Here is a 16,420-nt window from a genome sequence, read left to right as displayed (position 1 = left end):
TGGGGCTAAAATAGACAAACCTCTGAACTTCTATATTTACTTAAACACCAAACAGCTATTATCTATGGTAAAATGAGATACCCAAACAATTAAATATCATGACATGATGGAGATTGATGATATCCTGCAATGGAAATCAGAAGGTTGGTTCATTTACACTTCTAAGTGTGTGACTTTGGGAAAGCCATTTAATTTCACAGGGTCTTAAGATCCTTATTTGCAACATGACCTCTAGTTCTCATCCTGGTCAAATGTCCTATGATTTTAAAGATCTGTAATGCAATGATAATTTATTGGTGCCAACCATATTTTCTTCAGTTAAAAGAAAACTCATGATGAACCAAAGAAAGGGATCTTTTTGGCTAAGCGCACAGTTTATCTCTCAGTCTAGGCACTTGTGTAGGAGTTAAAATATGCCTACCTATGGACCTATGTGTATGGGTTAACTATTGCTACAATGATGTTGTGTAACAATACACAATCTCAGTGACATACAACAATATTTATCTTACGCATCTGTTGGGATAGGCTGGGAACTGACTGATAATAAGCTGGGTCTGGCTTTGGTGTTTCTATTATGTTCCAAGAATCTCTCAACTTCTTTTTTTTTTTTTTTATCTTCATTTTATTGAGATATATTCACATACCACGCAGTCATACAAAACAAATCGTACATTCGATTGTTCACAGTACCATTACATAGCTGTACATTCATCACCTAAATCAATCCCTGACACCTTCATTAGCACACACACAAAAATAACAAGAATAATAATTAAAGTGAAAAAGAGCAATTGAAGTAAAGAAGAACACTGGGTACCTTTGTCTGTTTGTTTGTTTGTTTCCTTCCCCTATTTTTCTACTCATCCATCCATAAACTGGACAAAGTGGAGTGTGGACGTTATGGCTTTCCCAATCCCATTGTCACCCCTCATAAGCTACATTTTTTTTTTTTTTTGAAAATTTTTTTTAATTGAGATATATTCACATACCACGCAGTCATACAAAACAAATCGTACTTTCGATTGTTTACAGTACCATTACATAGTTGTACATTCATCACCTAAATCAATCCCTGACACCTTCATTAGCACACACACAAAAATAACAAGAATAATAATTAGAGTGAAAAAGAGCAATTGAAGTAAAAAAGAACACTGGGTACCTTTGTCTGTTTGTTTCCTTCCCCTATTTTTCTACTCATCCATCCATAAACTGGACAAAGTGGAGTGTGGACCTTATGGCTTTCCCAATCCCATTGTCACCCCTCATAAGCTACATTTTTATACAATTGTCTTTGAGATTGATGGGTTCTGGGTTGTAGTTTGATAGTTTCAGGTATTCACCACTAGCTACCCCAATTCTTTAGAACCTAAAAAGGGTTGTCTAAATTGTGCATAAGAGTGCCCACCAGAGTGACCTCTCGGCTCCCTTTGGAATCTCTCTGCCACTGAAGCTTATTTCATTTCCTTTCACATCCCCCTTTTGGTCAAGAAAATGTTCTCCATCCCACGATGCCGGGTCTACATTCCTCCTCAGGAGTCATATTCCACGTTGCCAGGGAGATTCACTCCCTTGGGTGTCTGATCCCACGTAGGGGGGGAGGGCAGTGATTTCACCTTTCAAGTTGGCTTAGCTAGAGAGAGAGGGCCACATCTGAGCAACAAAGAGGCATTCGGGAGGAGGCTCTTGGGCACAATTATAGGGAGGCCTAGCCTCTCCCTTGCAGCAACCGTCTTCCCAAGGGTAAAACCTATGGTAGAGGGCTCAACCCATCAAACCACCAGTCCCCTAGGTCTGTGGTCATGTTAGCAACCATCAAGGTGGGGTAGGCCAATACCCCTGCATTCTCCACAGGCTTCAACTTCTTTTTGGAACTAGTGAGCTAGTCTGAAAATGTTCTTCTCATGGTGATGGCAGAGAACAAGAGAGCAAGCCTGTTGTAGTTTCCTCACTGCCAAAACAAATACCATGCAATGGGTTGGTTTAACAATGAGAATTTATTGGCTCACACTTTTGAGGCAAGGATAAGTCCAAAATCAAGATATCGTCACAAAGATGTTTTCTCCCAGAAGACTGTGGCATTCTGGCTGCCAGCAATTCTTGGTCCTTGGCTTTTCTGTCACATGGGAATGCACATGGTAGCCTCTCCTGGTTTCTCCCCTTTCTTCCAGGTTCCACTGATATTCAACTTCTGGCTGCTCCCTCTGGCTTTTTTTTCAGTCTGACTTTCACCCTGCTTATAGAGGACTCCAGAAATTCAGATTAAAGCCCAACTGATTCATTTGTGCCACACCTTAGGTGAAGAAACTTCTTGAAGAGATCTAATTTACAATGGATCCACACCCACAGGATGGATTAAGTTTAAGAACGTGTTTTTCTGGGGTGCATAGTTCTAAGTCACCACAAAGCCCAATCATGCAAGCACCTTTCAAAACTTGGGTCTGTCATGCTCATGATATTCCATGGTTTAAAGCAAATCATATGGTCAAGCCCAAAGTCAATGGGTGCTCATAGTGCAGGTGGGTAAAGAAGTAAATATTTGTAAACAGTGTCAGCTAACACACTGTGCTTTGGAAATGAGTAACATAGAATGTTTATGGATGGCTTTTTTTCTCAGGGAAAAAGAAGGTAGTGATGAAAACATGCAGAAACCTCAGGGACTTAGATCTGGGGTTGCTACCTTTCCTCTCGTGGGACAGAACTGAATCCACTTCTAAAGAAAAAGGAATTGATAATTTGAAATAGACTCTATTAACTTACTTGCATGCAATTTAAGGTACAAGTGAAGCTGTCATTTTTGTCAAATAAGGGGTTTCAAACTCACAGCCTGTTGCTCCTGGAGCCCCTCTACTTTACAGGATTGTGAAAACTTCCTCTGAACCACTGAGTGTTCCTCCATGGATTAGCCAATGCCTACACTATTCTAGTAGGATATGAGCTTGCAAATGCTGACCAGAACTTATTTACAAGATCAAAGAGGATATTGCAAAGAAGAGCTAATGCAAAAAGAAAAAAAAAATCACCGAAATAGCTGTTACATGATAGATTGAAAAATTACATAGACTTATGTTTTACTGCAAAACTGCCTTTATGGAAGCAACCTAAACATCTTCCAACCCTGCCACTTTTAACCCTGATACCTCCACTTGTATTCTTGTCTCCTAATAAAATAAAACAAAGCAAAACAAAACAAAACAAAACAAAACTACAAGAGCCTCTACACAAATCACTGATGATTCAGCAGTTATAGTAAATAAAAATAACTGTACACAGGAAACAACAGCCAGATATAGGAAGCTGGAAGCTGGTTTCCTTCCTTCCTTCCTTCCTTCCTTCCTTCCTCTCTCAAACTAATGTAGAATTAAGATAAGGCAAACAGATAGTTCATTTTCCCATTTATTGACCTGTGTCAGTTGTCATTGCTGTATAAAAAATTATCCCCAAACTTAGTGGTTTAAAAGAATGAACATTTATTATTTCACACAGGGCCTGTGGGTCAGGAATTCAGTAGAGGCTTAGCTAGGTTGTTCTGGTTCTAGATCTATCATGAGGTCCCAGTCAAAAGGTCAAATGAGGTTGCAATGCACTGATGGCTTGATGGCAGGGGGCGGGGAGCGCTGGAGAATCTGCTTCCAAGGTGGCTCACACGCAGGAATGGCAAGTTGATGTTTGCTGTTAGCAGGAGGCCTTGGTTCCTTGACAGGGGTAATTCTCAATAGGATTGCTTGAGTGTCTCATGACATGGCAACTGGCGCCCCCACAAAGCAAATGATCAAAGAGAAAACAAGGCGGAAGCTGCAATGTCTTTTATGACCTAGTCTTGGAAGCCACACTTTGGTCATTTCTGCAATATCTTGTGTACCGGGTCTGTCTGACACTCTCAGGATAATTCAAGCGCAGAGTTGACACTTCCATGACCTTGCATGTGAATACTTCCTTCGATTTTGGGTCCTAGGTGCCTTACTTGCCTCTGCTAGTCCTGGCCCTGGATTAGGCAGGTCAACTATATTCAGTGTTGGAGATAACTATAATAGGGCATGCATAACCAGGGGGCAGGAATTATTGGGGACCCTATTGGAGGCTGGGCACCATAAGAACTAAGAACCTAACCAAGAATTATGATCAACGAGAAGGGATTTCCACTGGTTCAGCAGTTTTCAATCTTGACTGAACCTTTGAATCATCTGGGGAGTACTAATGCCTGGGCCCCACCCCTTGGAGATGCGGATTTAACTGGTCTGTAGTGGGACAGCCAAAATATTTTTAAAAACTCTCCAAGTGATTCTCATGTGCAGCCAAGGTAAAGTACACTGTGATTCCTTTTGGGATTAAAGTCCACATGGACTTTGCCTATCATTGTATCTGTCAACATCTGTTCTTCCCTCTTGCAGTGAGGGAAGGTAGGAGTAGGTTGGGGAGGAAGGGGAATCAGTAATTTTTTCACTCACAGATTATTGCTGACTAAAGACCTGGTTAGGTTTCTTCTCTGTCACCTACACAATCTGGTTCAAGTGTCTCATAAAAGATTGGTAGGGGCATGCTTAATTACTCAAACACTCATTTCTTTCAGGTTCTTTGTTTCATGACAGGCCAAAACAGGCAGGTTGGATGAACAGGAAATTCCTCAGATGAAAAAGAGTATAATGGGAATTGAAAGTTGGATTGGTGTTAGGCTGCCTGTTTACTTGTCTGTTTGGTAATAGTTTGATGCTTATGGGAGCACATGCACGTGCACACACACACACAAAGCTGAAAATGAGACCACTCTGAGCTCACACAATTTTAGAGGTCAGTGATGTCATACCTACTAGGCTACTTGGATGTTGTCTAGTTATCTCTCTGATCCCTACTCATACTGTTTCCTGGGGCAGGAATCTGTGCTGAACATGATGGAAGGAAGGCTGAAGGAGGATTGGAAATATGGCTTTTGTGAAAGTTGTTCTGATTTCTCCAGGTGAAAGCAAATCACAGAATTTTCAGCACCAAGACTAGCCACATGTCTCTGTTATTTGGACCTCTGCTAGGACCTTCTTTCACATTTTCTTCTTCTTCTTGTTGGAATTTACTTGGGGAATCTAGCAAAACCTCAGAGATTATCATAATTTTGACAAACATTAGAATGTTGGCAGATACTCAAAAAGAGGATCTGGTATAGGCATATGCTTGAAGCCACTGCTGTCATCAAAATCAGACAATTAAAATGAAAAACAAAAACTCTGCCAATATTTTTAACGGTAACAGTCTAATTTTCACTTCTTGCATAAGCAAGAAAATCCCAACAGATTGCACTGGGTGTGAGCACCACCTATCTTCATACTCTTGCTTACATTTCAGACATATGCAAATGAAAGGGCGAGTTGCTGGAAAAACAGGTCATTCACTTCTGAGATCCATTTCAGCTCTCAGCAGAGGCTTCGCTGCAGGGCAATTATATTAACAAAGCACAATATCTACCTTCTTAGTAGGACTCCAGCAGGGCTCTGCTGCATGGCTGTCTCAGAGGACTAGAGTGTCTCCATCTCATGACAAGGTAGATCACTTCCAATGGGCTCCTGAATACAAGTGTACTTGATGGGAGGTGGTGGTGGCTTGAAAGGTGGGGGTCTTTCCATGCTAAGAACAAAACATTGTTCTTTCAATGCTAAGAAGGTGAGGGGTTACTGAAGAATGTAAGGGTCATTCAAATATATATATATATATTTATGGAGGAGACATATTGTTGAGAAAGAGATATACCTTGCTAGTTCCTTCAGAATTTTCCTGGCTTAAACCTCTGCTTGCTAGTTCATTAGCCACCTGAACATCATAATCATACCATTAATTAATATTTACAAAGTGTCTTATCATTTGCAAAGCATTTTGCCATAATGTTATATAATTTATATCTATGAGCTGAGTATTATTGTCTCTATTTGACAAATAAAACTGAGGCTCAGAGATGTGAAGCAACTGGCTCGAAGAGAAACACGCTAGCAATTCAAATTTTTTAACTAGACCTATATTTGACATGGCAGCTGCCCCCTAATGGAAGAAGCTTTTCTTCTAAATGGATGAAAACATTCTTCCACAAACAAAATTTTGAAATTCTAGGAATTCAGAACTGTTTCAAATGGCCCCTTTGCCAACCCATCCCCAACCCTCACCCCCACAGTCCATGTGTACTATGGGGATCCAGTAGAGGTGTGAAATAAAGCTTTTTTTTTATTCCATGAGTTGAGCAGGCATTGGCTGCAAAATGCCATAATCCCTTCTCTTTGAACTGGTAACTATTCTTAAAGTCGTTTAACATAGACTTTTACTTTTCTGGGTTAACATCATTTCTCTGTGTAAAATGTATCAAGCAGCCAGGTTAGTGTGGAATTTAGCTGTACAAATTCTGCAGATATTTTGATATCAGGAAACAGAAATATATCCTTTCACAACTTTATGCCCATGACTCAAACCCCTCTGTGCCCACCTGTCAACCCACAGCACCTTAATTTCTACAGACGGGAGAGGGGGAGAGCGAACAATAAAGCTACTCTTCTGCACATAACACAGACATTCGAATCCAGAACAATAAAAAGTCAATCAGCTTTGCTGAGTCCCATTTTCTCATTTTAGTATAGAGATCCCTAATGCTTATTGCCTGGTTTTCTGATGCTTTAATGGAGACTTACTATATAACAAAAGGTGAGTCCGATCTTAAGCAATTCACACTTCAATTTTCCTAAATGAAGACTCAGAGAAATTATTAATATCCCAAGGTTATATGGAGGCCAAGGTCTAGTGTTGGATGAGAACCCAGAATTCCTGACCACAGTTCAGTGTTTTGTTCGCCATGAAACACTCCCTGCACATGGCTGTAGATTTTTCTAAGGATACCTCATGAGAAGCAAAAGAGGATATTGCACAGTCGTCAATAGCAGTGGTAAGACTGATGTGAGACATCAGCTCTGTGTATTACGGGGCCTCCTCTAATCATGGCCTAATCCAGATTGTTCCAAAATAGCCAGAAAAGTGATGCCACAGGCCATTTCAGACTGCTGAGTGGAGAGAGAAGAGTTTTAGAAAGTATTTCAACAAGACAAAAAAAAAAAAAAAAAAGGTAGTCTGATGCATATTTTCTCCTCCTTGGGGACAAAAGGAGAGTAAAAGCCTACTCTGCTGAAAAGGGAGCTGGAAATCTCTTAAAATTGCCTTTCTTACTCAATTTCACACTTGAACATCTAGGCCCAGTTGGGCCCTGGCAATTCAAAGATGCATGAAAATGAAAAACTAATGAAGATAAAAAAAAAATTCAGTTTTAGTTTGGGGGTGAGGTGAGACTCAATTCTCATTTCATGCCCACTGGCCTGCTCCACCTGATGAATGTTACGGCCTGAACAGGCCAATGCAGAGGAGGATGCGAGTCAGGAATTTTGCATTTAATCCTAACTGTGTGGCCCTGGGAAAGCTATGCAATGTCTCTGAGCCTTATTTTCTCAGTAAAATATGAGAGGACTCCATAAAATGATAATATTTAAAGTGCTGAGTAAATATATTGTATTGAGAAATTATCTATTCATGTATGTCTTAGTATTATACTCACATTTCTTTTTGATATTCACACCATTTTCTCACTCCAAGACCAAAAATTACCAGGCAGAGAAAGAGCAAAGCTGCTACAATCACTGGCCAGGACACTCCGTCTTTGGGCATATTAGCCACAGTACCTGAAGGGGTCATGAAGAGAGACAAACCTTAATGTCAAACTTCTACACTTGCTTTAGAAAACAGAATCGACTGAACTATTTCCCATACTTGAAACTTGTTTTCTTCAAGGATCCCAGGGTGCTCATTTACCAGGATCAAGCTCTGAGGCCATGCCTATGCCTTTTTATCATTTCTGTTTTTCCATTTATGCAATTTTCTTTTTTTTATATATGAGGGTCTTTCCTATCAGACTGCTCCAGAATTTTTTTTTTTTTTTTTCATTTTCCCAAGGCCTTGGACAACATCTTGCACATGATACCCAATGAAATACTTCTAAGAACGGATATGTGGCAATGCTAAACTGTAAATTTGTATTCCAAATTTACTCCAGTAAAGGAAACTTAATACATGAAATAATGGTCTTGTTTTGGATTTTCTTATTATTTAAGTATCCCTTAAATAATAAGATATTAGTGTGTGAGGAGGAGGAAGGAAGTGTAAAAGCATTGTAACATTCAAAAGCCCTGAAAGTCCAAAGCTAACTAGACTCGGCTAACACTTACGGATTTGTAGTGCTCAAAAGACCATCAGTCAAGGCTTTTATTTCAATGTTAGTCAAGGACTGATGTACAGGGTAGAGATTTTCTAAGCCTGTTATATTTTTTTCCCTCTTTTTTCTTGCCTTCTCCCCGTACCTGTTTGAACAATACAAAGGAGAGAAGGGACAAAAGGGGTTAACGCTAAAACCAGTTAGTTCTGCTCTTTCTTTGGAAGAAGTTGAAACTAAAAGACTGGCTAAAATGATATTGGTAGGTGATCAATGGATTGACTTTTCTTATCCATACTGAATATATACATCCTCAATTTATTCATTACATTTCTAGCATTTGAATACCAAGTCAAGCTCTCTGAATCACATTCTCAAATATTGTGGATTCTAGAATAAAAGTAACATAAATATCATGTGCTAGACTTATTTTTTTCTGTGATAAAGAGTTAAGAAAATTAACTCCCTTAGGGGGAAAGGATGTCTGGTTTTAATTGGCAGAAAATTAAAAGAACGTTCATAATTAAATAGTTATTTTTTCCTTTTAAAAAGTGTTTTAAAACATGGTAAAAATTTAAACAGTTCAGAAATATAAAAGTACAATAAAAAGGAAGTGTCCTTACTACTTCAAATGCCAGTTAGCTACCTTAGATACAAGATTTTTAATAGCTAATTATTAATCCTAGAAATTTTCTATGCATATTTAAGCATATATAGGCATCAAGAATTATCTGCATAGTGTGTATATAAATTGGGGCATAATGTATATACTTTTCTGTCCCTTGCCTCTTTCTCTTAAAAAGAAAATTCTTGGAATACTTTCCACTATAGTGCTCAGAGATTTACCTCATTCTATTAAATGACTGGAAAGTTTCCCAAAGTATGGATCTACCATAGCTTATTCCATTGGCTTCTTATTGTTAGATGGTTAAATAGTTTCCAGTTCTGTTATTTTCAACCACACTCCAATGAAATGCCTTATAAAACATGGACTGTAGAGATCTTTAGGTTACAAAGATCATTTGGGCAAAGAGTATATTTCAGAATCAGAATTACTGGTGTTGGTTTTCTTTCATTGTTTCCACTGGATTATAAACTGTTTGTAGGTGGAGACTAGGTCCTTAATTTTTTTCCTAGTTTTTATTACACTGCCTTTCATACCCTCTTGTATTACTGGGGGTAATTAAAAAAGCCTAAGCTTATTTCAAGAATATTTAATTGGAAATTTCTCTTGGGACACCAAAATTAAATGCAGGCCAAAGAACAGGATTTAAAATATTAGTTACCATACTTCTGGATGAACAAGATAGCAGTGTAAGACACTCCAATATTTGGTTCCTCCACAGAATCTTTGAACAACTAGTAAAAATTGGCAGTCATCTTCCTCAAAATTCCAGAAAACCGTTAAAGGGTTGTAGTAACTGAGTGAGTGCCAAATCAAGAAAATATTGCTTTAAAAATGTTAGGAGAAGCTTGGGTGCCTTTGATGACCCCTCCACTACCCCCTAACTAGTATGGTGTGAGTTGGCCTATTTTCCCATTGTGAATCCCTTGCCGTGTTCTGGAGGGAGCAGAGTAGTCCCTTTGCACATATGGGGGTGCCTGTATATTGGCATCAATCTACTAAGTGCAGCCTGAGAGACCCAACCAGGATACTCATCTCTGGCTTGCCATCCCTGATCTTGCCCTTCAGGCAGAAGCAGCTTGTGGACACTTCAAGCAGTATAAGAAACAATTAAGTCAAAGTGGCTGGGGGCAAGGGATTGCTGGCTTTGGATTTAAAACATACAATAGAGCACCTGGTGGTGGGGGGAACCTATTGCCTGAGGAGTAGAAGAGACATTCAGATTCCTGTAAATGGGGGAGTTCCTAATGCCACAAGTGAGCCCAACCTCAGGGCAAAGCACAGACCCAGAAAAGACAGACCCTGCACTTCACATTCACCTTGGCCTGAGATGGAGGGCTAAACTCTGAAGGGAAGTTTCAGCCAAAGCAGAGACCATTTACAAAGACTGTGAATACAGTGTTTTTGGGCATTTGTTTATTTGTTTTGTTAGCTCCTGGAACTAAAGGGAATCTCTGTATTAACATCGGTTGTATACAAACTTAAGGAAGAGGCAATGCCAGGACTAAATTCTAGAGTTAGCAAATTAAATATTAAAATGTATAGTGTGAAACAAAAGATTATAAACAAACAAAGAAATGGAAAATGATGGCTCATCCAAAGAAACAAAATAAAAATTCAGAAACCATCAATGAAGAATACTGGACTTTGGACATACTAGAAAAAGACTTTAAAAAAATGATTTTCAGTATGCTCAGAGAGATAAGGAAAACATGAGAAAAAAAACTAAAGAATATTAGGAAAATGATGAATGAACAATATGAGACTATCAATAAAGAGACAGAAATTATTAAAAGGAACCAAACAGAAATATGGACATTGAAGACCACAATAACTGAAATGAAAAATTCCCTAGAGGAATAAAAAAGCAGATTGGAGCTGAAAGAGGAAAAAATCAGTGAACTCAAAGGCAAGACAATCGAAATGATTCAGGCTGAAGAGGAGAAATCAAAAAGAATGAAGAACAGTGAAAAGAGCCTAATAGACCTGTGAGACACCATCAAGCATAGCAGAAGGAGAAGAGAGAGAAGGTCAGATGGATATTAAAAGAAACAATTGCAGAAAACTTCATAAATTTAGTGAAAGACATGAATATACACATTTTTGGGATAAGAATCCCAAAAAAACCCTAAACTATGGGTCTGAGCATACGTCTCTTTTCAGTAAAACTGTCAAATGCCAAAAACAAGGAAAGAGCTCTGAAAGCTGGAAGAGAAAAGCAACATGTTATGTACAAGGGAGCCCCAGTAATATTAAATGCTAATTTCTTATCTGAATCCATGGAGGCAAGAGGATAGTGGGATGAAACATTTAAAGTGCTGAATGAAAACAACTGCCAAATATGAGTTTTATATCCAGTGAGACTGTCTTTCAAAAATGATATTAAGGCCTTCCCCAATAAACAAAAGTTGGGAGAGTTTATCACTACCAGACCTGCCCTACAAGCAATGCTAAAGGGAGTTCTTCAGACCAAAAGGAAAAGATACAGTATTGATTGAAGTAGCATAAAGAAATAAAGACTTCCAGTAAAGGTAACCATGTGTGTAATTATAAATGTCAATAATATTGCATTTTGTTTTTTGGTATGTAACTTCATTTTGTACTTCTTGCACATTCTAAAATGAAAATGCATTTAAAATAATGACAAATCTATGGTTCTGGACATATGTATCCATGTATACAATGTATAAGATATAAATTTTAACAGGTGCAAAAGTTGATAGGAATCTAAAACATATACCTAATGGGAAAGCCCCAAAATATATTAAGCAATTAACAGATTTGAAGGGAGAAATACAGTAGATGGTGCTACATAAATAGTAGGAGACATCTACTTTTAATAATGGATAGACCATCTAGATAGAAGATCAATAAAGAAATAGGACACTTGAACAGTACTGTAAATCAATTATGCCTAATAGCCATATATAGAACACTTCACCCAACAGCAGCAGAAAACACATTATTTTGTAGTGTATGTGGGTCATTCTCTAGCATAGTCTGCATGTAAGGTCACAAAACAAGTCTCAGTAAATTGAAAAGTATTGAAATTATACAATAACTTCTCCAACCACAATGGAATCAACAACAGAAGGAGAACTGGAAAATTTACAGATAATGTGGGAATTAAACAACACAATCTTAAACAATAGGTCAAAGAAGAAATCACAAAGGAAATTAGGAAATATCTCTAGAAGAATGAAATGAAAACACAAAATACCAAAACTTATGGGATGCAGCAAAGGCAGTGCTGAGAGGGAAGTTTTAAGCTCTAAATGCTTACAATAAAAAGAAGAAAGATCTCAAATCAGAGACCTAACCTCACAACTGGAGGTATTAGAAAAAGATGAACAAACTAAACCCAAAGTGAGCAGAAGGCAGGAAATGACAAAGATTAGAGTGTAGATAAATGAAATAAGGAATAAAAAAAACAATAGAGAGAATCTACAAAACCAAAAGTTGTCTCTGGAAAGATTGATAACATTGACAAACCTTTAGCTAGACTGACAGAGAGGGAGAGACAGAGAGAAGGAGAGAGGGAGAAGGAGAAAGAGAGGAATCAAATAACTAAAATCAGAAATGAAAGAGGGAAAATACTTCTTGAACAACTGTATGTCAACAAACTAGATGAAATGTAAAATGTCCTAGAAACACACAAACTACCAACACTGACTCAAGAAGAAATAGAAGATCTCAACAGACCAATAACAAGCAGAGATATCAAATAAGTCACCAAAAACATCTTAACAAAGAAAAGCCCTGGCTCACATGGATTCACTTGTGAATTCGATCAAAACTTCCAAGAAGAATTGACAAAAGTCTTCCAAAAATTAAAGAGGAGGAATACTTCCTAACTCATACTCTGAGGCCAGATAAAGATACCGGAAGAGAAGAAAATTACAGACAGATAACCCTTAAGAATATAGATGAAAATGTCCTCAACAAAATACTAGCAAACTAAATACAATAGAACATTAAAAGAATTGTGTATCATATCAAGTAGGATTTATCCCAAGTATGTAAGGGTGCTTCAACATAAGAAAATCAGTTGTTGTAAAACACCACATTAGTAGAACAAAGGAAAAATAACCACATGATCATCTCAATTGACATAAAAAAGGCGTTTGACAAAATCCAGTACCTTTTCTTGGAAAAAAACACAAAAAACAAAAAAAACCCTTAAAAAATAGGAAGAGAGGGAAACTTCCTCAACGTGATAATGGCATATATAAAAAATTCACAGCTACCGTTTTACTCAATGATGAAAGACTGAAAGCTTTCCCCCTAAGATCAGGAGCAAGACAAGGATGCCCACTGTCACCACTCTTATTCAGCATTGTACTGAAACTTCTTGCCAGAGCAATTAGCCAAGGAAAAGAAATAAAAGGTATCCAAATTGGAAAGGAAGACACAAAACTTTCTGTATTTTAACATAATGTGATACTACAGACAGACAATCCTGAAAATTCCACAGCAAAGCTACTAAAGCTTATAAATGAATTCAGAAAAGTGGCAGGGAACAAGATCAACATATAAAAATCAGTGGTGTTTCTATACTCTAGTAATAAACAATCTGAAGAGGAAATCAAGAAAAAAATTTCCATTTACTATGGCAACAAAAAGAATCAAGTATCTAGGTATAAATTTAACCAAGGAGGTAAAGGACTTGTACATGGAAACCTATAAAAGACTGCTGAAAGATATCAAAGAATATATAAATAAATAGAAAAACATTTCATGTTCATGGTTTGAAAGACTAAATATCACTAAGATGTCAATCCTACCCGATGCAATTCCAATCAAAATTTAAGCAGACTTCTTTGCAGAAATGGAAAAGCCAATTGTCAAATATATGTGGAAGCCCCAAACAATCTTGAAAAGGAAGAGTAAAGTTAAAGGACTCACACATCTCAATTTTAAAACTTATTACAAACCTCCAGCAGTCAAAATAGCATGTTACTGGCACAGGACAGCTATATAGACCAATGGAATCAAATTAGAGTTCAGAAATAAACCCTCACATCTATGGCCAATTGATTTTTCTAAGGGTGCTAAATCCATTCAATGGAGAAGGAATAGTCTTTTCAACAAATGTGCAGGGAGAGCTGGGTTTCCATATGCAAAAGAATGAAGGTGGATCCCTACCTTGCACCATATACAAAAATCAACTCAAAATGGATCAAAAACCTATATATAAGAACCCAAACTATACAATTCTGGAAGAAAACAAAGGGAAACATCTTCAGTAACTTGTGTTGGATAATGGCTTCTTAGATTTTACTGGCTTCTTAGATTTTACATCCAAAGACAAGCACCTAAAGAAAAAATAGATAAATGGGACCTCCTCAAAATGAAAAACTTCTGTGCTTCAATGGACTTTATCATGTAACTAAAACAACAACATATACAATGGGAGAAAATATTTGGAAACCACGTATCTGATAAAGGTTTAGTAGCCAGAATATATAAAAAACCCTTCAACTCAACAACAAAAAGAGAAACAACCCAATAAAAAAAATGGGCAGAAAACTTGAATAGACATTTCTCCAAAGAAGATATACAACATCATTACCCATTAGGGAAATGCAAATCTAAACCACAATGATACACCATTTCAAACCTGTTAGAGTGACTGCTATTAAAAAGAATGGAAAATAACAAGTATTGGAGAGGATTTGGGGAAACAGGAAGGCTCGTTCATTGTTGGTGGGAATACAAAATAGTGCATCTGCTGTGGAAAATAGTTTGGTGGTTCCACAGAAAGTTAAGCATAGAATTACCATATGACCTGGCAATCCCACTTCTAGATATACATCCAGAAGTATTGAAGGGGGACTTGAACAGATAGTTGCACCCCAATGTTCATAGTGGCATTATTCACTTCTGTCAAAAGATGGAAGTAAACCAAGTGCCCATCAACAGATAAATGGATAAATAAAATGTGGTATATACATGCAATGGAATGTTACTCATTCAGCTTTAAAAAGGAATGAGGTTCTGATACATGCTACAACATGGATGAACTTTGAAGACATTGTGTTGGGTGAAATAAACCTGACACAAAAGGACAAATCTTGTATGATCTCACTTATAAGAAATAATTAGAATATGCAAATTCATAGAATCAGAATCTAGAATACAGGTTACCATGGGCCAGGGTAGGGGTAAAATATGAAGAATTAATGCTTAATTGGTACAGAGCTTCTGTCTAGGGTGACGGAAATTTTTTTGCAATGGATGATAGTGATGGTAGCACAACATTGTGAATTTAATTACCACTGAATTGTATATTTGAGAGGGGTGAAAATGGTAAATTATAGATTGCATTTTTGTTACCAGAAGAAAATAAATGAATAAAGAAAACCACATAGAACTGTATAACACAGTGAACCCTAATGTAAACTATGGATTATAGTTAACAGTATAATTATAATAGTATTGTTTCATCAATTGTAATTAAAATACCACACTAATGCAACATGTTATTAATAGGGCAAAATGTGTGAGGGGAGGTGTACAGAAACACTCTACCCTCTGCATGAGTTTTCTGTAAAACTACAACTTCTCTAATTAAATATATATATGTTAGCTACCAAATCTTTTCTATACTTTATAGTTTGGATTACAGCCACATGACTGTATATCATGTTAGCACTAGTACTCACTTATGAATGCCTTGCTCTCTTGTGATATAAAACAAGGGATTAAATTAAAATTTTTTGTTAGTGGAGCTACAGGAATATTCTTTGTTCTGACAATCTCTTTCCTGCCTCAGACTGTTTGTTTCCACAGGCCTGAATTCTTTTGTTACTTTTTACCTCACTACATCTTACTCACATTTTATATTTTACCTTAAATATCATATTATCAGAGAGACCTCTTCTGTCCCCAGTAAAAATCAGGTCTTCCTATTAGACTCTGACAACACCATGTACTATGTAAGAGTACTTGCCACAATTAAATTCAATTGTGTGATTATTTGTTTACTATATTTCTTCTCCAATAGATTACAGTCCTCAGGAGAACAGTGTTTTCAGTGTTTATCCAACAACTGGCACAGTACCTGGCAAATGATAGGTACACAATAAATAAATTTTTGAGCAAAAAACATAAAATCCAAGAAAATACATGATATATGACTCATTGGTGATATGAAAATCACTATTTTTAGTAGATTCATTGGCAGTTGTGGATATTTCTGAAAATGCTCTGCTTATTCTGGTGATATCCACCTTGGGATTTAAAGATGATGAATGGGACTGATCCTAATAGCCACCTCAACCTGATAAAGAGGTATAAAATCATGATTGGATTGCATTTGCTATTAGGAAGGGCTTGGTTTGAATGACCTGAATGCCCCTGAAATGTGTAAAGTTTACTAAGGACCAATTCATAGTAAGGCTGGGATTCTGGGATCTAACAACTACCAGAGAAGTGAAATTTCTTATTGGTTTAAAGAAAAAAAATGTGAAGCCACACACTTCAAAACAGCAAAATGATACCCATCGAAGAATCTCCATGACAAATTTAAGTGGTTCTGAGGCAAATGACATAAGTGGGGATCATGGAAA

At 37.2% G+C, this 16,420-nt stretch overlaps 1 protein-coding gene across 5 annotated transcripts in view; it reads right to left on the bottom strand.

Annotated features, from left to right (window-relative positions):
- Window positions 1–3,453: 3,453 nt before the first annotated feature.
- The window catches only part of CD96 (CD96 molecule), a 111,068-nt gene continuing 98,101 nt past the window's right edge, over window positions 3,454–16,420 (bottom strand). For 3 of the 5 annotated variants that reach the window (XM_037835208.1, XM_037835213.1, XM_037835223.1), the window contains 2 exons: window positions 7,574–7,697; window positions 3,454–5,616 (listed from right to left, as the gene is read on the bottom strand). In XM_037835208.1, coding sequence (XP_037691136.1) covers window positions 5,508–5,616; window positions 7,574–7,697 — 233 coding nt within the window. In that variant the 3' untranslated portion in view covers window positions 3,454–5,507. Of the gene's footprint in view, window positions 5,617–6,962; window positions 7,026–7,573; window positions 7,698–15,794; window positions 15,913–16,420 lie in introns of those variants that run through there. The other 2 variants (XM_037835210.1, XM_037835231.1) reach the window with 2 other exon arrangements.

Source organism: Choloepus didactylus, chromosome 1, assembly GCF_015220235.1.
Source record: "Choloepus didactylus isolate mChoDid1 chromosome 1, mChoDid1.pri, whole genome shotgun sequence".
NCBI lineage: Eukaryota > Metazoa > Chordata > Mammalia > Pilosa > Megalonychidae > Choloepus > Choloepus didactylus.
This window is presented reverse-complemented; position numbering and strand designations above follow the sequence as displayed.